Here is a 26775-nt window from a genome sequence, read left to right as displayed (position 1 = left end):
TTTTCTGCATTGGTGAACTCGGGTTGTTGATGGCATTCAATCTGTAAGGTTGTTTTGAGGATTTGATGAAACAGTGTATATATAAAGCTTTGTGTGCAGTGCCTGGCTGGCAAAGAGTAAGTGCTCAATAATTGTAGGATACTATTACTAGACATTTCCATCTGAGGGTCTTATGGCCTCCTGAACTATCCAAACCCAAATGTAGTCTCAGCCCTCTCCTGCCTCTGTCTGTTTCTAAACCTCCTGACCTCCAAGGTAATTCTGGAATCAGTGGGACCTTGACTGAGCCAGGTGTATCGTGGGCCTGGGAAAGACCTTTAGCAGACCTTTGTTATGTCCATAGCCTTCCGTATCTCTTGGCCAGATGGTTACATCTGCCTACCTCTCCTCCAGACTCGCTCTCTAACACAAACTCTTGTGTGGTCTGCTTCTGCAGAAGTACTTTTGTAAAATGCCAAGCAAATCTGGTCTTTCCTCATCACCCTTCCACACCTGCCTCAGAGATCTTCCAAGGACAGGACAAAGCCCAGAACCCTTCATGTGGCAAGTCACGGCTTTCAGATTTGGTCTTCGGACCCTGAACTCATTTTCCCCTAGTGTTTCTGCTTCTTATCTTTGATACTTGCTGTTTCTCCTTTTTGAAGTGCCCTTCCCTCTTCCCCTGACCCCTCACAGAGCTTGTTGTGTCTGCAGTTCACTGTCCACACAAAGCCCTAACCTACTCTAATGGTTATTTACTCCCGCTTGCTTCTCATTCTCCATCCCACTTCCAAAGCTGGTGAACTCAGTGATAGTGGACAACTTCTTTTTCTTTTTTAAATGTAACTTTATCATTGCAACTGCCAATCCTGGGACTTAACATGTAATAGGACTCAATGATTTATGAGGGAATGAACCTGGAGAGACGAGGCTTTGGAGAAAAGAGTTCCAAAGAGTTCATGTCTTTGTTCTATTTATCTTAGTAGAATAATGTGACTTTCTTATGGCTTGAATATCCTGCGCAGTGCTTTGTGTAAGAAGCTGGGGCATGTTGTGACAGGTCTTCGGGAACTGGAGAATTGTGACATAGTATATTGTATTCTGTGATTTAAGTTGTGTATGCAAACACATTTGACAAACATTCCTCTGGGTGCCCATTATGCACAGGCCCTGGGCAAAGCATTAAGAGCAGATCATAATGACACTACAATCCTGCTTCTAATTTAACTGTGTCTTTCCTTTATGCTAAGCTCTGTGCCTGGAGGGATTAACCACCTCCTAAATATCAGGAAATGGAGGCTTCTATCTAAAGGAATTAAGCTAATGAAAGAAATCCAGATTTGAACCCAGCCCTGCCCTGTCTCTAAATTCCTGACACCTTGCCTTGCTGCAAACCACCTCATGGCTTCTGATTATAGAACACCTCCTGTCTCTGAGGAGCTAGGCATGTGTTGATTCCATTTAGTTCTTCTAACACTCAGCAAGGCCTTATTGTCCCCATGTGGAAGAGAGAAAATGGGCTCAGAGGATCACAGAGAACTGTGGCAGGTGGCAGAGCTGGGATTCTTGGGGTCTCCTTTGACTCCTCAGCTCATTCTCTATCCTCTTTGCAAATGGCATGGTCTAGCCAGAGGGCAAGAGTCTTGTAAGCAGGCCACTGAAGTTCAGTGTCATTGTGACGCATACCATAGCCTAGGCCTGGTGCAGTGAGGAAGAACTGACAGAGCTGCACAGGTGGTGGGGTGCAGAATCCTGATCAGGTCAATAATGTGTCGTTAAATCGTTCCTTCATCAGCGTTTGGGCCTTCAATTTTCAGGATACTAGTAATAGATGCAGACACAAGAAAGAAAGGCAGGCTCATTTTTAGGAAGAACTCAGTCTGTTAGAGAGGAGAGGATGGAAGGACAAGATGAAGAGAAGGAATGACAACAGGAGGAAGTAGGGCTGCAAGAGCTAGTTGCCAGGCACGGAAATTAACCCAGAAGCCCCTCAGTTACCCACCCATTCCATGCCCATTCCTCACCAGTCCCATGAGGCCTTCCGAGGTCTGCCCTGCCAACCTCTCTGACCTATTCTTTTGCCACACTCACCTATTCATAGTCCTCCAGGTTGTCTATGTGTTCCTGTCTCAGGGCCTTTGGCCTTGCTGTGCCCATCTCCTGGCTTGCTCTTTCCCTTTTGCTTCACATCCGTGAATCAGCCAGGTTTCAGCTCAAGCGTCCCCTCCTCACAGAGCTCTTCCCTGGTTGTCTTCCCCATTTACTCTTTGTCACACCAGCCATTTCTTGCCAAAGACTAGTTAAAACAAAAATGTCAGTGTAAGTCGGTAGTTAGGAGCATGCGCTCTGGAACCAGGGTTCCGCTCTCAGCTCTGACAGCTCATAGCAGGAGAGCCTCGGGCAAGCTTCTTAACCTCTCTGTGCCTCAGTGTTCTCATCTGAAAATTGGAATGATAATAATAGCATAAGGTACGATTGCAGGGATTAACTGAGATTCGATGTGTAAAGCACTAGTAGTGCCTGGTCTGTGGGGGTGTGTATGAAAATCAAAGAGTGAGTGAGTCATCTAATTTTCACTCATCCATCCAACGCATGCCGAGTTTGAATATATCGACAGGACAGAATGGAGGACTGAGCATACAGGGACAGACAAGTAGTCTCTGTCCTAGAGGGGGCTTCAGCCTGCCCAGACCATTTCCCTTGTTGGTACAGATAATGAATTTTATTGGTAAACTTCTGCCTAGAGCTACCATTTATCTTCATTCTGGTTACATCCTTCATCTGCTTTGCTTCCTGTTCTGGGATTTGTGGAGCCAATGCTGGATCATGACCTGAGTGACACATAATAAATCTATACAGTTTTGCACCCATGTGATTTATTTATTGCTTATAATTTTACTTCTTCTTTTTAGTAGTATGTTCAATTAGATGTTTGGCTAATGGTGAAAGGTCAACTCTCACAAAAGAATGACCAAAGCAGAATAATAGCTAAAAGGCTCTCATACCCCCTCCCCGTCTTCTGTTTTCATTGCTTCGAAGAAGGTTCCATAGATACTGGACCACCTACTACCTCTTCTCCAAGTCTGCCTCATTTCTTCTTGAGCTGGTTTTCACTTCCTCTCAGAAGCCTTCCCTGATTTTCTGAGATGGTGGGCTCTGTAGACCTCGAACTCACTATGTAGTAAGACTTACTGTTCCACTGCAGGGGAGCTAGGGGAGCTATCTACTTGCCCTCTGGTCAACCTGTGCCTCTTTTTGTGTTATTCTTCAATGTATCTTCAATGCAGACACTTTTTTGTTGTTGTTGTTAAGAATTAGTGTTCTCACCATTTGACCCAGTTATCCCACTCCTCAGTATATACCCAAAGGACTTAAAATCAGCATACTATAGTGATGAAGCCACATCAATGTTTATAGCAGCTCAATCACAATAGCTAAGCTATGGAACCCACATAGGTGCCCTTCAATGGGGGAATGGATAAAGAAAATGGAATATTAATAAACTATAAAGAAGAATGAAATTATGACATTTGCCAGCAAAAGGATGGACTTGGAGGCTATCATGCTAAGTGAAATAAGTTAATCTCCCCCCAAACCAAAGGCTGAATGTTCTCTCTGATGCTAACACACAATAAGGGTAGGAGAGAAAAGATAGAAAAATTGAATTTACGTAGAGGACAAGAGCCATTAAAGGAGATAAATTAGCAATTTGCACTGTGCTACAGAAAGCATGTTCATTTTATAAGGGGACGTTTTGCAGAATCCACTGAGTAGGATGATGCTATAAAAACAACCTCAAATCTTAGTGTTTTCACACACACACAGAACGACTTTCTTGATTATGTAGTAGTTTGGTGCAAGTGCTCAGTCAGAAGCCTTACAAATCTTGAGAATCCACCATCCCTACTGCCCTTGGGTTCTCTGCTGGCCCTTTTCTGCATTTGACTAGCCAATGGGAATGAGAGAAGAAGATTGCTCAGGAGGTTTTCTTCTTGGCCATGCCTGATCATGGCACACATCACTTCCCAGACCACTAACTGAACTCAGTCTCAGGGCCACACACACTCCTGGGACTCTGGGGCAAATGGTCCCACTGTGTGTCCAGCGGGGGGGAGGGGAACAGGTTTTGGTGCCTGCCCAGCAGTGTCTGCTGCAGCAAGCATTTCAGAGCCAGGAGCCCCTGGATCAAGAGACCCTTGTCTGTCTGCAGCGGGTTCCAGAGTAAAGGAATCACACTGATTACTGCTGTTTTGACTTCACAGACAAACTCATGTGATCAGAATCTAAATTACTGCCTTGAAATCATTGAACAAGTTGCCAGAGTGCAGGGACAGCTCTTTGGAATCCTCACTATTGCAGCCCAAGAAGGTGAGAAAGGCCCATACTTTCCCCTACCCCTCTCTCTTCTAGTCCCTTTCCATTGTTGGTGTTTGCTGACTGAACTGGTGTGCACTTCGCTTTCTCTCTCTGACCTTGTGCATGTTTTCTTAGGAGGACATAATGATGGTGTGGAAACAATCAAGTCTCGCCTTTTGCCTTGGCTGGAGGCTTCTTTTACTGCTGCTTCCATGGGAAAACCTGTTGACAGCAGGGTCCCCTCTCTACAGGTAGGAACGCTAAAGAATGGCCCTTGACTTCCTGAAACAATGCCATACAATGGAAATTTCTGAGGTAATGAGAAAACTTAGCCAAGAGTGTCATAATTTGGGATTACTGGTTTCCATGGGAGAGTGTCAATTCCAACAGCCGGAGACCAGACTAGAATAGAATATGGGCCTTGCTTCATGCATCAATATCATTATGTCTGGGTAAATACAACACCAGTATATGAGTTTGTTTTCCAGGACCACAACACAATACCTGAGATTGGATAAAATATAAATAAAAGAGTTTGATTTAGCTCCTAAGTTCTGAAGGCTGAAAATCCAAATAGCACAATGCTGACTCTAAAGGCACTTCCTAGAGGGGACATATGGCAGGAGCATATGTGGGAGACAGAGATCAAATAGAGACAGGAATCCAGCATGTGAAGAAACAGGTCAGGATTGCTCTTTTATAGCAACCATTTCCAAGAACTACATCAGTTCCTTCCGAGGACACTGCTCTCAATGACCTAAAAGCCATTTAAGGTTCCACACCCCCTCTCACCTTGCCATACTGGGGACCAGCCTTCCAACACACGCACCCTCGGAGGACACACTCAAACCATATTCAAGCCGCAGTGATCACCAGCTTTACTTTTAAATGTTTAAATGGATAAACATGAATCCCTTTCTAAAACTGAAGCCGTTAGAGCAGACTGTTTTAATGCAGGGGTCTTAACTAGACAGAATCCCTGCTTGGAGATCTAGGGCCAGGAAATCTGTCCTGCTCCCATGGCCCTTGGTAGGGTCTGAACATTTATGTCTCAGTTTCCTTCTTTGACTGAATTAGGACAATGATTTTACTGGCCTAACTAATAATGGGGTCATTGTGAGAATGAAATGCAATAAACATGAAAAACCCTTGCAGAGGTGTGGCGTGTGGTTAAGACTTTAAATAGCTATCAGTTGTCATTACTCAGTAATTTTTCTCCCTGAGGATTTTTAAATGCTTCTCAAATTTTTACTCCCTGTGGGTATTACATCCGGTTGTAGAGACATCAGATGATGCTTTAAAAGATTTTTTAATCCATTTTTTTTAAATCAAAATGTAATTTATGTACAGTGAAATCCCAGGTCAGTGAGTTTTGACAAATCCCTTACTGAGAGATGAAGCATTTCCATCACTCCAGAGTGTTTCTTGTGCCACTCCAGGGCAACCACTCTTCTGGTTTCTATGACTCCAGATCAGTTTTGTCTGCTCTAGAACTTGATGCAAATGGAAGCACACATTATGTGTTCTTCTGTGTCTTGACTTTTTTTTTTTTTTTTTTGCTCAGTGCAGTGTTTTGCAATCCATGTCATTTTGTGTATTCAGACTAATTTTTATTTTTTTTTGTTATCTTTTCAGGACACATTTGAAAGGGAGAGACTTAAAGGGAGTAGTCCTCGGGACCTTAAAGGGAGGAGTAGTCCCCGGGACCTTAAAGCGAGTAGTCCTCGAGACCTTAGAGCCAGTAGTCCTCGGGACCTACAACAACTAGACTCTGACTTGAACTCAACCCGTAATCAACTCAACCAGGTTAAAGACGAGTAAGAGGAATGCAAGTTATCTTTCTTCAAAAAGAATTGTTTTCAATTTAACTCTGTTTAAATTTGAAGGAGAATAATGGCTCATGTGAAATGTGGGCATTTGTAAATAAGTAACATGATTTGTGCAAGTTGGGAGTCAATGTCTGAGTTTGGGGACAAGATACCAATCTGGTCTGTGATCCCTGGTCCCTCGCCTCCATCTGCTGAGCTATGCCTCCTCTGCAGGTCCAGCATCAGCTCAGAGTTTAAATAAATAAGTAAAGATTGTAGATGAAAAATCTATCCTTGGGAGGAAAGATTTTTTTGAAAAAGATATAGAAGGGGAAGAGTTAAAGAGGATGAAAGATCAGCTAATGAGGAAAAAGAAGAGAATAAAAGACAAAGCAGCTATACTAATGTTCTTTTCAGGCCTATTGATGCCTGATGGGAGAGAGTTAGAGTTTTAAAAAATAAGATTTTGAAATAATTCTTAGGTATAATAATATATTTTTAAAAGTTACTGGCAGGCAACAACAGATGTCAGAGGCAGGCTCTGGGCAGTCAGGGTAGCAAGCACAGGGAATCACTGCAAAGAAAATTGCAATTTTGGATTTGTTCTTGAGGAAGATAGACAAATATGCATGAAATTGCCTTTGACAGAACTTAACAAAAGTCTGTTAATAAGGTCTTTCCACTCCCACAGTATTGCTCCATTGCTTCCGGGAAGGGAAAGGAAGTCTGTTTTAACTAATTAAGTCTGTGATGAAATAGTTGTAGCCCTCTGCGTTGTTCTCATGAGATGTCCTGTCTTCTCTCCCAAATGAAGATATCCCTATTGATTTAGTTTTACTTGATTATAAAAGTAGTACTAATTTCCTCATCAAATGTATACAAGTACCAAAAATGTAAAGATGAAAATAACTGTTACCTCACCTCTGTCAATATGTTGGTATATTTGGCTCCAGACATTTTTCTATGTACTTATGCCTCTACATGCACCTGTGCATTTTTCCACTTGGAATCATAGTCAGCGAGCAGGAGTACAACTGCAGAAGTCAAACTGTACAGCTGTAACATGCAGGGAACATGATTTCTCTGAATCTCTATTTATTTCAACCCATGTCAGCTGATCTTTATATTTGCCTCATCTAGGTCTTTCCTGGTTAAGTATAGTCACTTTTGTGAAAACTTCAGTTAATAGTGAGAACTTCTATTCAGAGGTAGTTTTGCCCTGGCATGGAGCTTCCTCTCCCCTTATCCTTCCTTAGATTGGCATCTAGGGAAAGGATGCTACAGATAAGATCTTTTGCTCATGTACTGTATTCTCAGCCTTAGTGGACTTGGCACTAGTGTCTTGTGCTGAGGGGTCCTGAGTTGTGCTTTGTCTGCTTAGGTTTCCAGGAATAAGAGCCCCTCTAGATGCTTCTAGTTGTGAAGCAGGACTTCAATACTTTGCTGGTTCTTTTTTATTTTTGGTACTGGGATTGAACCCAGGGGTGATTAACCTCTGAGCTATCCTCAGTCCTTTTGTCATATTTTATTTAGAGATAGGGTCTCACTGAGTTGCTTATGGTCTCGCTAAATTGCTGGCTTTGTGTGATCTATTTGCCTTAGCCTCCTGAGCCGCTGGGATTTCAGGTGTGGACCACTGTGCTCAACCCACCTGTAGTTCTTATTCTGTGTTTTTATTTAAGGTAACCCAAATGTAAGTCTGTTCCCAAAATTCTATGGTAAGCAGCTCCCTCTTCCCTCTCTGATTCTGGCTTCCTTTTCTTCAGTTCCCCAGATGGTCCTTTGCAAGCAGTGTGTCCCAGAGCTGTCTTCTCAAACAGAAGTCTTTGCTGGGTGGGGTCTTACTAACTCCTGAGATGCCCTCAAGCCATCTTTCCTATTGTCGTGATGCAAAATACTTGGTGGCTTCTGTTTCTCCTCCTCCTCCTCCTCCTCCTTCTCCTCCTCCTCCTCCTGTTCCTTCTTATTCTGAGATGGGGGTCTCTGTATTGCCCAGGATAGCCTCACTTACTATTCTCCTGCCTCAGAATCCCAAGTAGCTGGGATTACAAGGATGGGCTACTGCACCCAGATTCTTTTCTTAACGGCATTAATCTCTTTAGCAACCATATTCTTCTTGGATGCAACTTTAAATGTGCTTTATTTGGGGACAAACTCCAAGTTTTACATCTTTCCACACTGATTTTTGCTTTTGATTCTCCCTGTGAATCTGGCTAAAAGCAGCCAACAATACCCCTACCACTGCCTGTATGCTGTGTTGCCTTGAAATTTCCTGCACCACATTAATTAATCCATCACCTTTAAACTCAACTTCCCATAAAGTCTCAGCATGAGCAAAGTGTAGACAAATTCTTTGCCAGAACTGAAACACCCTAGAGTCCTCATTTCCATCTGAAACTTCATGAGCATAGTCTTTACTCTTCACATTCCTATCAGCATTGTTGTTTTGAGCTTCCACCAGAATCATTCATGAAGTTCTCTTTATGGCATTCTAAGCTTTTTCCAGTCTGCTTCTCCAAATTGATCCAAACTCCTCCTGCAAATGAATTCCAAAGGCTCCTGAACCGCCACACTTCTCAGTAGCAATTTTCCATTTTAGTCAGATTTCCAACTCTCTGACAAAATATCTGGTGTAAACAACTTAAAGGTGGAAAGATTTAATTTGGTTCATGGTTTCAATCCTTGGCCACTTTGCCCCTGTCCTTTTGGACTTGTGGTGAGGCTGAATATCATGGCAGGGAACATGTGGTGAAGCAGAGCTGCTCACATTATGGCAGTCAGGAAGCAAAAAAAGAGAGAGAGGGAGAAAAGGGATCAGGGTCCATATATAATCTTCACTGCTCCAATGACCTGTTTCCTCCAACTAGGCCCAACTTCCCCATCATCTGGGGACCAAGACTTCAACACACAAGCTTTGGCGGGGCGGGGCGGGGTGGGGACACTTAAGATCCAAACCACAGCAGAATCCCAGGTCTCATTTCCCACTCTTCTTTCACCTGTGTTTTCTTAGCCTCAGGATTACTGTGATGAAAGAGTTTGCCTGTTCCAGGGAGGCAGATCAGAGAAGTCAGGGACCCATGATTATCTCATGGTTCCCAGGGCAACTTCACTGAGAACCACTGATCTTTGTCCATGGTCATCCATCCCACTTCCACTTATTTTTAAATTTAGATAGGCCTAAAAAAAGAGAGTATATTATTATGATTTGCTTACAATGAAGAGAATCCTTGAAACTAACAACAAAAACTCAGGAAAATTGTGCACAATAAGTGGCAGACATCAGAAGCAGAAAGACCTGAAATACTTGTAGTCTGATGTGATTGTGGAGGACTTTCGTAGTGGGCAATAAGCTTTTTATATTATGAAGTTTTGGGAAAAATAAGGCAAATGCAGCTCTACAGTGCAAAGCAACAGGAATAGGTATTGGTATATTGAAGAAAAATGGAGATTTTATAGAGAGACAACCTGGGGATTGGGTATAAATAGAGTAGATGAATTAGGAAGAGGCGAAGGAGGTCCAATTGAATGAGTTCCTTCATCCTTTACATTTTAACATTAATAGTTATCACACAGTCTTTAAAGTAGCTCTGACCTTCCTCTGTGTTTGACCTTGAGCTAAGGGTGCTGGCATGTTTTTGTGTCCATGTCCACCATAATATCTGCAATATTATCTGATTGAGTGCAGATGTCTTATAATTTGATTTTGTTTTCATTGAATTTATATCATATGACAAAGGTCTCCAAGAGAACCTAGGCCTTGATTTGGAAAGTCTGCTGATTTTAGAAAATCTGTCTTTAGTTACTGATTTCTCTTACAGTCTTGCTGAAACTGGAAAGTCTCTCGAAGAAACCAAGAACAGATCTGCCATATCCCTTTTGGCTGCAGAGGAGGAAATAAATCAGCTAAAAAAGCAGTAAGAAAAATGATAGGATTATTGCAGCCTCCCGATTAATCATTGACTCAAGTTTTTTTTGATGCTCTGTTACAGTATGAAAAAATATTATTCATAATTAGAGAGAAAGGGCAGCAACATTTTTAGTAATGTTTGATATATTTTTCTTATTACAAAAATGTTACCTAAGGCTCAGTGGTAGAGTGCTCACTTAGGATGCTTGTGGTCCTGGGTTCAATCCCAATACCACAAAAAGAAAACAAAAATATTACTTACGTGATATAGACTAAAGTCTCTGAAGTACAACATAATATGAAGACATCTGAAAACCCTCTCATAATCCTAGTGCCACTAACTGTCCATTTGATGTTCCTTCTGATTAACAGTGCAGAATACAGACTAAAATATATAAGTATATATTTTTGATCCCCAAAATATATTTGTTTTCCTCTATCACCATGAAAAAATAATTGCAGAACTTAGTTTCAAATACGTTCATCATTTCCATCATTTGGATATTTCCTTCATGTTGAATATTAACTTAGATGCGGATTTTCAACATTGGAAAACAACACTGGGATAATTTTGTGGAAAATCTGAGCTTAAATTTCATATTATTACCTAAAGATCAATTTCTAGAAGGGAACAAATCGACATGTGGCTCCTTTAAGGTTATATGTTTTTTGGTGTTAGTTTTGATTTCCAAGTGGTAAGTGTATTTTACTCACTTATACTCACAGACACATACTCAAACTCACACTTTCTGATGGTTTTCACATTCTAGTTGTTCTCCTTTCTTCAGAAACACACATACCTCTTAGCTTAGAAGCTGTTCTGTTTTCCACTTTTAGCTTCTCTCTCATCATCATTTTAAACTCTTATTTCCTATTTGGTACACGTTCGAAAGTTCATTGATCATATTGCTCATTGGTCTCCATAGTTCTGAATCTGTTGTCTGCTGTTTTTGGTGTAGCTTTTAACCCTATTACCTTTTTTCACTTCTCTTCATACTTCTGAATCTTAATTCTCACCTTCTCATCTTGCACTATTGTCATGATCATCACAGCATGTTCTTCTATGGCTTTTGCTTCTGTTTTGTGGAAGCCACATCTCTTTGGATCTTCAGGAGGGTGCCAGTTTTATTTCTAAAGATTTTTTTGTTGGTTTGTTTCTGTACTCCATTATTTTCATAGTTTTGTACTTCTAGATAGTCTTTTGAATACCATTCAATTTCTATTGAAGTCCATCCCTCCAACTCTTTTTTTTTTTTTTTTTTGAGGTACTGGGGAGTGAACCCAGAGCCTCATGTTTGCTAGGCAAGTGCTCTACCACTGAGCAACACCTTCAGCCCTGGACTAGGATTTGAAGGTCAGGTGTTTCCAGAATTTCATAGAATGGAGACCAGTGTGGAACAGCATGAGTATAGGTCCACTCTACTATTCTTAGAGGCCCTGCATGAGCATTCTTTCTTTAGGGACCTTTTCCCATGTAAGCTGCAGATGGGGACTAACCCCCAGATACTGGCAATTCTGCTCTTTGCTCATATGTGTTTGTTCATGTGTATTTCCATCTCACCTTTCCAATGCAAAATGGCAGGCTAATGTTAGGTATACCAGTTGTTGTTTATTTCTCTCTCTCTCTCTCTCTCTCTCTCTCTCTCTCTCTTCTTTCTCTTCATTTCCTTTTCCCTTTCCTTCCTTTCCTCTGTTTAATCTTTTCCCTTCCCTCCCCGCCCTGTTCTCTCTGCTCTTCAGGCTTAAATCTCTTCAAGCCCAGGAGGATGCTCGCCATAGGAACTCAGAACCTAGGCGTACAGACCAGAGCAGAGAACAGAGCAGAGACCAGATCAGACCTGAGCACCGCAGTTCCTTCAAGAGGGGCTCAGAGAGAAGGAGCTCTGATCAGAGGAACTCGGAGCCACGCTCTGATCAGAGGAACTCCGAGCCACGGACCTTAGAGCAGCGGTGCGCAGAGCAGCGGAACCTAGAGCAGCGGTGCGCAGAGCTGCGGAGCTTAGAGCAGCAGCGGAGCTTGGAGCAGCGGTGCGCAGAGCAGCGGAACGCAGAGGTGATCTCTGACTATGAGAAACAGCTCCGAAACCTGAAGGATGAGATTGCTGTCTTGTCGGCTGAAAAAGCTGGTCTTCAAGGAAGGTCTGACAAATTCTCATTGATCTTTTCATTTGGCTTTTTTTTTTTTTTCCCCTCTGAGCTAGTAGTAAAAGTGCGAAGTTGGTGGAGTTGGGGACTACAGTGACCCTGTAAACCAAAACTGCAACAATTTGGGAAGCTTTGTCTTATAAGGGGATCATTTTCTTTCTGCACTCTTCCAGAGAGAGAAAACAACTCCTGGATTGCTAGTAATTTCCCTTCAATGGGGAAATATGGGGAGGGTGGTTGTTTACTTGAAACCAGGCTGTGTGCACTGGTCAGGTGAGAGGTGCCTGAGTTGAAAGGATGTTCATGATGTAGGGGTTCTTTTCTCTGAGGTCTAGGACTCTTCTCTCCAGGGACAGCAGTCTGCATGGTATTTTTTTTCTTAAAATTTTAAAAAATTTGTTCTTTTTAGATATACTTGACAGTAGAGTGTATTTTTTAATATTTATTTTTTTAGTTGTAGTTGGACACAATACATTTGTTTTATTTATTTATTTCTATGTGGTGCTGAGGATCGAACCCAGGGCCTCATACATGCTAGATGAGCGCTCTACCGCTGAGGGAGTATAACTTATCCTAATTAGGATCCCATTCTTGTGGTTGTACATGATGTGGTGTTTCACTGGTTGTGTATTCATATATGAACATAGGAAAGTGATGTCTGATTTCATTCTACTGTCTTTCCTATTCCCATCCTTCCTCCCTTCCCTCCATTCCTCTTTGTCTAATCCAATGAACTTCGATTCTTTCCTTCCCTACCTTTATTGTGTGTTAGCATCTGCATATCAGAGAGAAATTCTGCCTTTGGTTTTGGGGGACTGGCTTATTTCACTTAGCATAATAATCTCCAGTTCCATCCATTTGCCAGCAAATGCCATAATTTCATTCTTCTTTATGGCTGAGTAATATTCCATTGTGTGTGTGTGTGTGTGTGTGTGTGTGTGTGTGTGTAGGTATGTGTGTGTGTATGTATATATATGTAATATTTTCTTTATCCATCTGTTGAAGGGCATGGTATTTTTTTTTCCCTATGTCACATGATGGGTGGTGTGTATAGGTTAAGTATTATGAAATCCTTTTCCACTGAAGGGCAGGTGTGTTGAGGTGGGTCATTAAGACAGTGTGAGATGAAGAACACAGAAGCATGTTGATTTTGGGAGTCTCCTCATCACTTTTATTTTTTCTACCCCCTCTGCTCCAGGCTCCCAGCATGCTCTAATTCAGGCTATTGAAACATCATCCTTGCCTGTACCCATTTCCCTAAATGACTCCCTCTGTGCTGTCCTGGTGCTGATGTGTACTTGCTCCCTGGAACCTGTTCCTTTCTGCCATGGTAGGGGCATCTTCACCCTGGAAATTAGCAAACATAAGGCCTTCTCCACCCCTTCCGATAGCCTGCCAGTCAACACTGACAGCATAGTACAGTTTCTCATGTAAAACGTCCCTTTTCTGGGGCCATGTCCTCTGGATTAGCTGGTTGATAACTTCACTTCCTATTGGGTAGCAATCCAGATTGTCCCACAAGGCTCAAGCGATGTGCTCCTGTGGTGTGTTAGTATTCCAGGGTCAGAGTCAGAAACACCCACCTCTGACTTCTCCTCTTGAACTCTGGCTCTTGCTAGCTGTGTTCCTTGAGGATGGTCCTTTAGTTTTTTAAAGCTTCAAGTTCCTTATGTGTAAAATGGCCAAGAAGCAGAGCTGGCCTCACAGGGTTGTTTCAAGGATAGACGTGCCACACTAAGGGGAGTGCTTTATAAATCCCAACTCACTAGGCAGATATGGAATATTTCTTCCAGTAATTTCTTAGTTGGGGTGGCCTTTGAGACTGGGGGGAAGGTCATTCCAGAGAGCCACTTGACCTCCCTTGGAGGGTTGGGTGTGTCATTTGCAGTTGATGTGGGGAGAAGAACCAGGGAACAAGCAGAGGCCAGGGACTCAGCGTGTCCCACCTGATTCCTCCTCCTCCACAGGGCACCCAGGAGCCGGTCTCCTAGCCCTGGCCCACGCAGCCGCAGCCACAGCCGCAGCCACAGCCACAGCCGGAGCCACAGCCGGAGCCAGAGCCACAGCCGGAGCCAGAGCCGCAGCCGCAGCCACAGCCTCAGCCACAGCCCCAGCCACAGCCCCAGCCGGAGCAGGTCCAGCAGCCCCAACAACAAAATCGCCAAGATCAGAAACACGTCCCCAAACGGTGGTTCCAAAATGTCCAGTGTGGCACGCAAAGCTGCTCTCCTGTCCCGATTCAGCGACGCCTATTCCCAGGCCCGCCTGGATGCCCAGTGCTTGCTGCGGCGCTGCATCGACAAAGCAGAGACAGTGCAGCGGATCATCTACATCGCCACTGTGGTAGGTGACACTCTGGTGGCCAGACTTGAGCTGTCCTGGGTGCAGTGGGGGGAGACATTTGGATAAAGTGAATGGTACAACTTTAAAGGGACTTGTGCATCTTGAGGTCACTGAATGGGGGCATTCCGGTCTCCCCTTCTGTCCCTTCCCTCTCCTTCACTCCTTCCTTTCTTCCTCACTTCCTCCCTCTCTCCCTCCCTTCTTTCATTACAAATATTCGGGGGTGAATTGCTTTTCACAACAATAACTGTTCATATGCATTTATTAGTATTGACCGATTTGTTGAAGAAGAGTCCATAAATGTAGCACTCTTTTCAATGGGTATATACTAAGTTGATTAGCACTGTAAATCAACTTTGTCTAATATGATCATACGAGCACACACACACACACACACACACACACACACACTCTCTCTCTCTCTTTCTCTCTCTATATAAAATCAATCACTGCAAATGACTGTTGCTTGATTCATTTACTTCAGGTCTAAACATCAGAAGTTGCAATTGTGTCAACTCTTCATTTATTTAATGAAGAGTAGTTAATGAAACTGCTAATACACCAGCTTGCTTGAGTAGGGCAAATTAAAAACCTACAGTCCTTAGTTTCCAAAGTAAATACATTTGTTCAATGGGTTGTTCAATGCCATACTGAGATACTTAGGATCTATTATGAGAATAATTAGATATAAAAAAAAGAAAATGTTGCTATGACAGCAGAATTGTCCAGAATCCTGTGTCTATTCATTTATATCAGAGGTCAGTACACCATGGCCTGTGGACTATACCTGGGCCTGGCTTGTATTTCTATGAGAAATACTGCCCCCAAACTAAGAATGTAAGAATGATTTTTACATTTTTAAAGAATTGTAAGGGAAAAAATGTGAGAGACTGTAGGTAGTTTGAAAAACCTAAAAGATTTGGCTCCTCATACAAAAATTTTTTGCCAACCCTGGTTTTTATAATTAAGAATCATTGAGTTGGTTATAGCTGTGCAAACATAGAGGCTGAGTCTCTTTTTTGTAACTGAGTTTTCCCGGGGCCTACTATATAAAAGGTATTTAGAAAGATTTATTGAATTAATATGTAACAGGAAATATGCATGACAATGTGCTTATGTAGGGAATGAACTCTAGACTGATAGTTTTCTCTCATTCTCAGCCAGTGATATGCTATTGTAGTGGGCTCATGGTAGAGGACCTCTGTCCTTAAATCTGTACTATCCTGCTTCACTGCACTCAGAAAGACCAGAACAGTGGCTAATGCTTGCAATTAGTGAATGTGGGCTGTTATGTATCCACTTGCATGCTTTTTCAAAATTGAGAGATGTTATTTTCTATCATATTAAAAACATTTCGACCAACTGTGTTCAGTTATCTGAAGTCTAATATGATGTGGACTTTGTTATTCTTTTGAATTCATTTCTTTGAACTTATTTACCTTCCTCCTCTTATTAGATAATAAATGTGCTGTGTTTTCACACGCAGGAGGCATTTCACGTGGCGAAAATGGCATTCAGACACTTCAAGATCCGGGTGAGGAAGACATTAACACCAAATTATGGAGGGTCGAATGACTTTGAGAATGCTGTCTCCGAATATATCATTTGCCATCTTGATCTGTATGACTCCGTTAGCAGTGTTAACGTAAGTGTTGGGTCTCTTGTTAGAACTGGCTTGTGGTTGATGACATTTGCAATGGAGATTCATAATTCAGGAACTCGTTAGCATTTGTATTGCTTCCAGTTAACAGAAGAAGGAACAGCATTCAGTTAGTCTTGTAGCACTAGTCACTTCTATTTTTTTCTTAGAAATTTTATGGAAAAAAATGTCCTGAGCTTCAGAGTACTGTTCTTCAAGTGGGGCCCTAGGATTGGGAGATAGAATATCATAGTTCTTAAGAGGAAGGGATTTGGGAAGTAAGGATGGATTTGCATACTGACCCTGCCACTTGACTGCGCCATGTGATGTTACACGTTTACATAACCTTTCGGGGCTTAGATTTTCTAACCTTTAAATGGAAACAACAATGATTATTACCCCAGAGTGTCATTGAGAGGATTTAATGAAAGAAAGCGGATCGTTTACTTAGCACGAGACTTTGCACATAGTAAACACTCAATAAAAGCAAGCTATTTTAATTATTCTTATGGATTAGGAACACGTCAGACTTCTGTGTTGGCACCTTATACACTTACACAGCAAAGAAAAATAAGAAAATAATTTAAGAATCCATGGACCATTTTCCCTCTTAGTTTTGGGCCTTCAGCATGTCATTTGTGCTCTGTGTATCTTTCCTCCTTCCTTATCAAAGAGTGACAACATCCTTCTTTATGTAGCACCTATACTGTTTTTCTGGCTTATTTTCATTGAAACCCTCTTTTCCCATCCCCCATTGGTCCTAGCTGATGTTAGAGTCCTCAGGGTGTCAGAGTGTCTTGTCACAGGTTGGCCACCAGATAATGCCATTTTTTTTTTTTTTGGTTTTGTTTTTCAGGATGTGATCCGTGCCATGAATGTCAACCCCAAGATCTCATTCCCCCCTGAAGTTGACTTTTGCCTTCTCAGTGACTTTATCCAGGAGATTTGCTGCATCGCCTTTGCCATGCAGTCCTTAGAGCCACCCCTTGACATTGCCTTTGGGGCGGATGGAGAAGTTTTTAATGACACCAAGTAAGAGACACAGGAGCAGAAGCTAAGGGATCCCCCTTAATAACTGCCTTGCTTCTGTTCCTGGGAACAGTGCCGGGGAGGGGACTCCAGTATATGTGTGTGTTGGTGGGGGGATGAGTAGACCCTCTGCTCTCCAGGGCCTGCTGTGGACTTCTCTGTACTTCTGAGCAGGCCCTTCCTGGGTTCATTCTCCACTAAACAGACTGGGCTTTGGAGAGAACTAAGGGTACCTGGAACCTGTCTGGAACATTTTAAAAGAAAGGTGCTCTATAAATGCAAATGTGTATTATTTTTTATTGGCTTTTATTGAATTATTTAGGCTAGGTTCCTCAAAGTACAGTGTGCAGTGTGCAAATCACTCAAGGTGCTTGTGCAAAACGCACATTCCTGTGCCACATTCCATGATACGCTGTTTCATGCTGTCAGTCTGTGGTGGAGCTTAGGAAGCTGCAGTTTAAAAAGTACCCAGTGTGCTTTGTGCACACTAAAGTTTGAGAGGATGGACTGTATTCTTATCTAGAATCAGATTTCTAAATTTTACATGACAGATATTCTCTTTATAAATTAAAAGATATTAAATTAATTTTAAACATTTATCGAGATTTGATGAAATTTTAGCTATAACTGGAGATTAATCTGGGAAGAGGCCGAGAACACTGATTCTGTCTTGGGCTGCCTGGGTTCAAATCTCAGCTCCACTTCCTGTTGGCTGAGTAGTCCTAGGCATGCTACTCTGTTTTCCTGTTCCTTAATTTCTTCTCTGTCAAAGGGGGAAATAATGATGCCTACTCCCTAGGAATAGAAGGATAGCTGAGGTAACTGCTGGCATGCTCAGGAAATATCAGCTCTGGGTGTTGTTGGAGTCATGGAGTCGGGGGGAAGGGGCTACCCAGGACTCTTGAAAGCATGTTGTTGAGGGAGACCACATACCTTTTGGGGGCTTAGGCAAATCACATCAGTGATTGGGCTTTCTGGTTGCCTTACAGCACAGCTTTTATCTGTTTCTAGTTTCTTTTAGGTCACTGATCCCAGCATGCCTCCACTCATGGAAGAACATGACATCACAGGTGGATCTTTCTGAGCATATATCATCATGGTCATCCACCTTCCTTTATTCCTCTCTCCTTTGGAGGATGGACAGTAACACTCAAACTTTCACCCATTTTAGTTTGTAGAATTTTCCCATTTCCCAGACCTGTCTGCCCTCCCAGTCACAGGCCTTTAACCAGAGGCACCTCCTGCCTTTCTTGCCTGGATGGCTGTCCAGTTAAAATCAGGATTCTGAACAAAGATTGGCTTTGTTTCTACCTTCAGCTCTCTGAATCCGCCAGGGTCTCCATCTGCAGATTCAACCAACCAGGGAATCATAGTTCATGCTCTGCTGAGTATTCATTTTAATGAAAGTGTCTGCAATTAAATATAGGCGAGTTTGAACTACCAGTGGAGGGGGTTAACAAACGTACAGCCATTTTTCTTTTTTTTTTTTCTCATATTTAGCCTTAAAATACTGTTCACACATTTTGAGGGCAACTAAAACCTGCTATTTTATTTCCTCTCATGTTGAGACTAAACCATGTTTCCTTTATTTGTTCAGTTAAATTCTCTTTAGACTCAGTTGCAGGACCTCATATACATTAACCTTTAGTTTATCGTATTAGAGCCAACTTATTTTTGTGGCCTTATTGATCTATTTTTGTATAATCATCATCTGTTTTTCATTTCCTATCCTCCACACCTTTGAGCATGTTTCTGTTTGTACAAGTCGTTGGTAAACGTGTTGATGTATAGGATTAAAAGAGAACCTTTAATATCTTCAGTCAGGTTCTTGTTGATCCATTCATTACTCTTTGGATAGGATCATGGAACCAGTTTCCAGGCCACCTGCAGAAGTAAACCATCCACCTGTATTTCTTTTACTTTGTCCACAGAGACAGCATGGAGAATCTTATAGGAAGCCTATGGGACTTCAGATAGTCTCATTTCCCTGTCTTGCGAATCTTACAATCCTGAGCAGAGAAGGAGTAAGATTAGTCTCCAGGACTTGCTCTAAGTGACTTCCTGACAGGTCCTAGTTATCATTGGTTTCTATTTTAAGATCTTGCAGCCATCTCTTTAATAACAGGATTGGGATCCATATTTACCTAGATCTAAGCATAATCAAAAAAGAAACTTCACACACAAGGTTTCCCCCGATGCTGCTATATAATTGCTTAACTTCTTTTTTCTGTTCTTTTGTGTTTACTGTAGGTACCGTCGTAGCTATGACTCGGATTTCACCGCTCCCTTGGTCTATTACCACGTATGGCCTGCTCTCATGGAGAATGACTGCGTCATTATGAAGGGAGAAGCTGTCACCAGGAGAGGGGCTTTTGTACGGTGGCCTTGCATAATGACAGTTCATCCCCAGTATTTGATTCACAAGTTCGAGAATATTTATAAACCCAAAGATTCTATAGAAGAAGTTGATGAAGAGTTGTTTAAGATTTCATAAAAAGGAGAAGAAGATGGCCTTAGAAAAGCAGATTGTTTTTATTTATTCTTCCATCATTCTGCATTATTCCCTGGCAGTAATTTCTTCATTGCTCTATTTATAAGATGGAACTAGTCAAATTTACCTCTTCTTAGAGGGATTATGATATTTTAAGGGAAAACCCTTGAAATCGTCTTGTTTGGAGGCTTTCTATAAACCTAAGCATTTGAAAGTGATTAATGAACTTTCAGGAAACAATTTGACAATTTTTTACTGATAAGTCTTCATTTTGGGAAACTATGAATGTGCCAATTTTCTCTCCTTGGTATGACATGTAGAAAGGGGAGGGATGGAGAAAAAGAGGAGTCAGGGAAGAGGAACAGATCAGTTTTGGAAGATTGCTTTCTCTATATTCAGGGCTATACAAGTGCTAAACATATTAAATAATTTAACAGACTTCATAAGGGAATCCTGGGTGTCTAATTGTGTGAGCATGTGTGTGTTGTAGGAGGACCGGGTGCTGCAACTGGTGGCCACAGGTGCTGGGTTGTACATAGTTCATGGGATACAGTGTGGAACCTGGCCTTACCTAAAAAGGGTTAATTCTAAAGGGAAACCCCTTGATCCAGAGCAAAACCATCATCTGGGTGGTCTCTGATTCGATTCTCTTTGAACTGGGCAATAGGGGAAGTGCCTGCCTCTCACGGCAGCATATAGTGAAGGGGAAGGGTGTATTTTATTTTCAAAGAACTTAGGAAAATGGTTTGTGTAGCTTAAAAATCCCATTGTGGTGGATTGTAGCTTAATAAAATGTTTTGTGCTCTGAGAGTGGAGCTCATCAAAACTGGGTTTTGTTGATCTGACAGCTACATATGCTCTACAATGATCTTATGAGAGCATAAGGTGTGCTTCCTGACCTCCAATACTGCCTCTTAAACCTCCGCTGCACTGCAGTTTGGCAGGGAGAGAGAGGAAGCAGCCACTGTACTCATATTCTCCACCAGTTTCCTTTATCCATCTTCCTTCTCTCACATCAAGTATATCACCAACACTTGCCCAAGCTTAAACCTCAAAATCAAAAGATTTTGATTCCCCAAAAGGAAAAACTTGGAAAAGAAAAGGGTTGAGTTGAAAGAGAAATCTTAAGAGGGGATTTTACTTGTAGGATAAAATCGTTGTATTATTATTGAAACAATAAAAACAGCATATGTGTAATATATGCAATCAGATAAATTGGAGATACAGTTCTGGTCTTCATTCATTTACAGTTAGAGAGTCAATGTGCAACAGTGGTGTTTCATTCAGTGATATTTATTCAGTACTTATCTATGATCTGAGCAATGTACTTAAATGCTAGGGGATTTGGCAATGAATAAAATAGACACAATCCCTGCCCACCTGGAGCTTATATTCTCCAACACTTGCAAACTTAAATGGGGTTTCTAATAGTTTACTCTAAGAAATTAAAAAAAAATCTAGTACCAAGAATCTGAATAACCCCAAGTTCATTTTAGCGTGATTTTATTTGAAAAATTATTGCCCAATATTGGGCAGTCATAGGAAATAAAAAGAATGTAGCCCATACTGGTGACCAGTCATGGGCAAGGATAATCCTGTTGGTAAACCTCTCGTTTCACGGGATATGCATGTTGTTTGAAGCCGTGTCAGTTTTTGCACATTCTTTTGTACATTCTTAATTACTTACTTCTCTCTCTCTGACTCTCTCTCTCTGTCTCTCTCTCTCTTTTTTTTAGTGGAATTCAGTGAGAGCTGTGAGTCGGTGTCGAAGCAGGAGTTTAAGTCCCATTTGCCCCCGTAACCGCATTGGTTTAAGCACGGTACTTATCTGTCTAATCATTTTTACACAAAATGCCTACAGCCCACGTTTTTTTTGCTTCAGCAGTCTCTTTGGTGATTGTAAGTCTATCATAGGTATAAAGAGAGCTTGTATCACTAACCCTAAAGTGATTTTTATATTACTGTGGGCTAAGGAGTTTTACCATTCTAGAGTGAAGGAAGAGGAGGGTGGGGTTTTTTTTTTTGGTATTTTTAATTAGTTCAAGCAATAATAGATTTTCCGTACTTAGTAGTTTTATTATCTCTGATGTTAGCCATTAGATATCAGATAGCTTTCTGAAAAGAGAAGGAGATGCCTTGGTCAACTGATCTGGTCACAGGTCCCTGGTTCCTCTCACAATTACTGTGTGAGTTTGGGGGAAATGGTTCATTTCCAATACAAATCCAAATGGATCTGGATTTCATTACTTTATTGAAGGTATTTATTTGTCCCCAATTTCATAGTAGGAAAAATTCGTTTCTTTGTGTATTGGTTCTTGGAAGAATTACTAACACTTTTATCAAGATTAAAAAAAAACCCAGAAAAACATCTCTGAAAATTTTGAAGATAGCATCCCTAGAAACATTATTACAACTCACCACTGTCCATTTATTCAACAAATAATATTTAGTCAAGACTGGAGCAAGACATATATATGTCAGAGAGGCTAACAATCATCTATTCCTTCAAACAGCATTTGTTTACATGTATGTTCAGCCTTGTTTTAGAAGAGAGCGGAGGAGCAGAACCACACTTGATAATGTTAGATGTCTCTGAAGTGTTCTTTAACATAGCAGGTGTAGCCCCAAAGGGACGAGATCTCCTTGGCAACACAACAAAACAAAACACAGCTAACAAGAGTCACCTTTCTCTTTTTAATTTATTTTGTAAAAATTTTAAATTGTTATATATGACAACAGAATGCATTACAATTCATATTATACATATAGAGCACAATATCTCTGGTTGTACACCAAGTAGAGTCACATCTTCATATCTCCATACATGTAACCTAGTGTAATGATGACCATCACATTTCACTGTCTTTCCTACCCCCATCCTCCCTCCCATCCCCCTCCTCTTTTCTCCTTTGCCCTATCTAGAGTTCATCTAATCCTCCCATCCCCCCTACAGCATATTATGGATCAGCATTCTTAAATCAGAGAAATCATTCATCATTTGGTTTTTGGGGATTGGCTAATTTCACTTAGCATTATATTCTCCAGCTCCATCCACTTACTTGCAAATGTCATGATTTTATTCTCTTTTATTGCTGAATAGTATGCCATTGTGTATATATACCACATTTTCTTTATCCATTCATCTACTGAAGGGCATCTAGGTTGCTTCCACAGTTTAGCTATTGTGAATTGTGCTTCTATAAACATCGATGTGGCTGTGTTCCTGTAGTATGCTGTTTTTAAGTCCTTTGGGTATAGACCGAGGACTGGGATAGCTGGGTCAAATGGTGGTTCCATTCCCAATGTTCCAAGGAATCTCCATACTGCTTTCCATATTGGCTGCACCAATTTGCAGTCCCATCAGCAACATAAGGTTGCGCCTTTTTCCCCATATCTGAGCCAACACTTATTGTTGTTTGTCTTCATAATAGCTGCTATTCTGACTGGAGTGAGATGAAATCTTAGAGTAGTTTTGATTTGCATTTCTCTAATTGCTAGTGATGATATTGAAATTAAATTTATTGAAATTAAAGATGAGATTTTAAAGGCAGGGTTTTGGAGACATGAGATGACTTATTAAGGCTATGTGATAGACAATTATATCATTATTTTAGATTTCATTGATTATTATAATATTTTCTGAAAAGCATTCATTTCAATATGGCCATTGAACCCAGTTTGTAACATTTTTTTCATATATTTGTTGGTTGATTGTATAACCTTTTCTGAGAAGTGTCGTTCAGTTCCTTGGCCCATTTATTGATTGGTTTATTTGTTTTTTTGGTGTTAGGATTTTTGAGTTCTTTATACATTCTAGAGATTAGTGCTCTATCTGATGTGTATATGGTAAGAATTTGTTCCCAATTAGTAGGCTTTCCATTCACCTCACTGATGATTTCTTTTGCTGAGAAGAAGCTTTTTAGTTTGAATCCATCATTTATTGATTCTTGATATTAATTCTTGAGATATACAGGAGTCTTATTAAGGAAGTTGGGGCCTAATACAACATGATGGAGAGTTGGGTCTACTTTTTCTTCTAATAGATGCAGTATCTCTGGTTTAATTCCTAGGTCCTTGTTCCACTTTGATTTGAGTTTAGTGCATAGTGAGAGATAGGGGTTTAATTTCATTTTGTTGCATGTAGATTTCTAATTTTCCCAACACCACTTGTTGAAGAGGCTATATTTTCTCCAATGTACATTTTTGGCACCTTTGTCAAATATAAGATAACTGTAATTATGTGGATTGGTCTCTTGTGTCCTCTATTCTGTACCATTGGTCTACAAGTGTATTTTGATGCCAATATTATGCTGTTTTTGTTACTATTGCTCAGTAGTTTATTTTTTTAATAGTTTTTTTAGTTGTAGATGGACACAATACCTTTATTTTATTTATTTATTTTTATGTGGTGCTGAGGATTGAACCCAGTGTCTCACATGTGCTAGACAAGCGTTCTTCCACTGAGCCACAATCTAGCCCAGACTTACCTTAAGGAGTTTAGCAAGCATCTTGTTTCTGCAGCTGGCTCCTTCTCAAACATTCCTTCTGTAACTGATAGATGTCAGATTTTGGAGGGACACAAAAACAACTAAGCATGATTAGTCTTTCCCTGAAAGGACCCCCATATAGGAAGATCAATATAATTTAAACAAATTAACTGAATGTAATCCAGTCTATAAAGCAGTACAGTCTGTAAAACAAAGGCCATGATAGTAAAATAAATAAATAAATAAATAAATAAATAAATAAATAAATAAATAAAAGAGCTCTTTGGGGAGCTCTTTGGCTCTTTTAGAATGAGTAGAATTTCAATGAGCTGAGAATTGGGGAAAATATTCAGGGGAGGAAAATGGCCTAAGAATGGTGGGGAGGTGGAAGAGGCATGCATCTGTGTAATTTTGCTCTTGAGGATTTTAATATAACTTGATTACCTGTATTTCTGATTAAGTATTTAAAAAAGACATGCATGTAATGGACTGATAAATAAAAGGAAAATAGTGGGAGCATTATACTGGGAGAATCATAGTCTTCCCATTCCAAGAGGAAACTGCATATTAGAGGAAAGTAATGTTAGACATGTCTTGTGTGACAGCTGGGGCAGACTGTCACTCTGGACTCTGATTAGACATTTCATCCATGGACAGTGTCCTCCGTGATGAGCCCTAGACACGTCTAAACCTTCTGTTTCTCATTTTTGCTAAAGGGAACAAAGTAATTTGAACTTTAGACAAGGGAGTTAGAATGTATTCTCAAAGGTGAAACTTCTGCCAACATTCCTTCTTTTTCCATCAGCCTCTCTCTACAACAAAACTGGGTATATCTGCAAAATAAAATATAAATGTTTTTGGTTAGTCTGGCTTTTTGGCTTATTTGAGGTCATCCAGAACAGACTCTATCTTCCTTAGCAATCTATTTATTTAAAGTGTTGGACAACTCAGGGCAGGAATGATGCTTGCAGGCAGCGTCAGCTGAGAGTAATAATGGTAGCTTCTGCTTATTGAAATTAAAGATGAGATTTTAAAGGCAGGGTTTTGGAGACATGAGACGACTTATTAAGGCTATGTAATAGATGACTATATCATTATTTTAGATTTCATTGATTATTATAATTATTATTTTCTGAAAAGCATTAATTTCAATATGGCCATTGAACCCAGTTTGTAATTAATACTATAATTTAAACCACACTGAGTGCCCATTTAGTTCAAAAAACATAAAAGGACTCACAGTGGTCAGCCTCAGGGGAGAAATCATAGTTCTAAAGGGCCTCGGAGCAACTAATTAGATAGTTTTGGGGGGGGGTAAAAAACACGTCCAAAGGGTTCATCCTTTGAGCTCTGTCTACTGTGTGGTTCACATTACACTTTGTCTTATTTTTCAGATATCTCGAAGTCGAAGTCCTTCTCCAATAAGATGTACATTGCCAAGTAAGCAGGATAGTTAAGACGGATTGAGTTTTCTGCTTTTGAATACTCTTCCTAGTACTCAGCATTGTGTAGCACCATGAGTGTTTGGCTCCTTAGAGAATATCCCTTCCCTTCCTATCATCCATTTCTGGGTCCTCTCACTGATGGGACCCATGCCGGTCCCTGGAGTTAGACAGGAAGAGCCTCTAGTTGAGAGGTTTAATTGCTGTAAACCTAGATCAATCACCCCTTTTACGTTTATATACTTCCAAAAGAAAACTCTAAGGATCTGGCCATAGTGATGAACTGTTTGTTTTTCTCCACAGGGTTTTAAAACCACCACGGGTGGTCCTATGCCACCGCATGTAGTGCATCATTGCAGCCACCTTTCCCCTGGGCCTCCTGCTGCCTGCCTTGTCCGCCTCCGACTTCAATTAGCATGATGTGAACTGGCATTCTGTGTATCCCTCTACACACAGAGTTAAATGTTTTGGCTTAGCGCATCTGTAATTTTAGATATATTGCATTTTATTTTATTTTATAGATACAAATTCCATTAATTTCATAAAAAAACGATTGCATAGGCATTTAGGATCATATTCATTTGAAGCAAAGTCCATTACAAAGATTCAGGATTTCCATCTTGAAAATACTAGGTTCTTTTATAGCAACTATATGAACAAGAGTGTAAAGTCTTTAACATGCTGAATCCAAAAGAAAGGGCATTTTAGCTTATAGGTTGATCATACATGTTATAATTGTTAGTATCAGCTTTTAATCTGAAAAAAAAATGGGTGCTCTAATTGCATCTTAAGGTTTGGAAGACAACACCAATCATATTAGTAGCAGTGATATCAGATTAAGTGTAACCTGTAATAATTTAAAAGTATGTCACTTTGTTGGTTTGCTTTTCTGTTTTTGCTTTGAGAGTTACCCATTTTGGCTTTGTGGAGTACCAAATGTGGAAGTCACTGAGTTGAGAGGTTTCTTGCTTCATAAACACAGAGCAGTAATTTGATTAGATGCAGCTTTGAGATAAATGTTGATCACCTTGCATTATCTACTTAGAAATGTCTTAAAAATCACCTTGCATTATCTACTTAGAAATGTCTTTAAGAAATGTCTTAAATGCACATGTTAAATATACAAGTTACCTATGGGACCTGTTCATT

The 26775-nt window shown here is 40.7% G+C and overlaps 1 protein-coding gene across 1 annotated transcript in view; it reads left to right on the top strand.

The window, feature by feature from the left end:
- The window catches only part of Spata18 (spermatogenesis associated 18), a 34215-nt gene extending 8574 nt beyond the window's left edge, over positions 1 to 25641 (top strand). Inside the window, exons 2-14 of the mRNA XM_026387054.2 lie at positions 4242 to 4347; positions 4471 to 4586; positions 5971 to 6152; positions 9962 to 10057; positions 11791 to 11846; positions 11994 to 12189; positions 14163 to 14204; positions 14313 to 14538; positions 16025 to 16183; positions 17034 to 17209; positions 19457 to 19580; positions 21434 to 21517; positions 25579 to 25641. Coding sequence (XP_026242839.2) covers positions 4242 to 4347; positions 4471 to 4586; positions 5971 to 6152; positions 9962 to 10057; positions 11791 to 11846; positions 11994 to 12189; positions 14163 to 14204; positions 14313 to 14538; positions 16025 to 16183; positions 17034 to 17209; positions 19457 to 19580; positions 21434 to 21517; positions 25579 to 25641 — 1626 coding nt within the window. The remainder of the gene's footprint in view (positions 1 to 4241; positions 4348 to 4470; positions 4587 to 5970; positions 6153 to 9961; positions 10058 to 11790; positions 11847 to 11993; positions 12190 to 14162; positions 14205 to 14312; positions 14539 to 16024; positions 16184 to 17033; positions 17210 to 19456; positions 19581 to 21433; positions 21518 to 25578) is intronic.
- The last annotated feature ends 1134 nt before the right edge of the window (positions 25642 to 26775 follow it).

The sequence above is a fragment of the Urocitellus parryii genome, chromosome 10 (assembly GCF_045843805.1).
Source record: "Urocitellus parryii isolate mUroPar1 chromosome 10, mUroPar1.hap1, whole genome shotgun sequence".
In the NCBI taxonomy this organism is placed as follows: Eukaryota; Metazoa; Chordata; class Mammalia; order Rodentia; family Sciuridae; genus Urocitellus; species Urocitellus parryii.
This window is presented reverse-complemented; position numbering and strand designations above follow the sequence as displayed.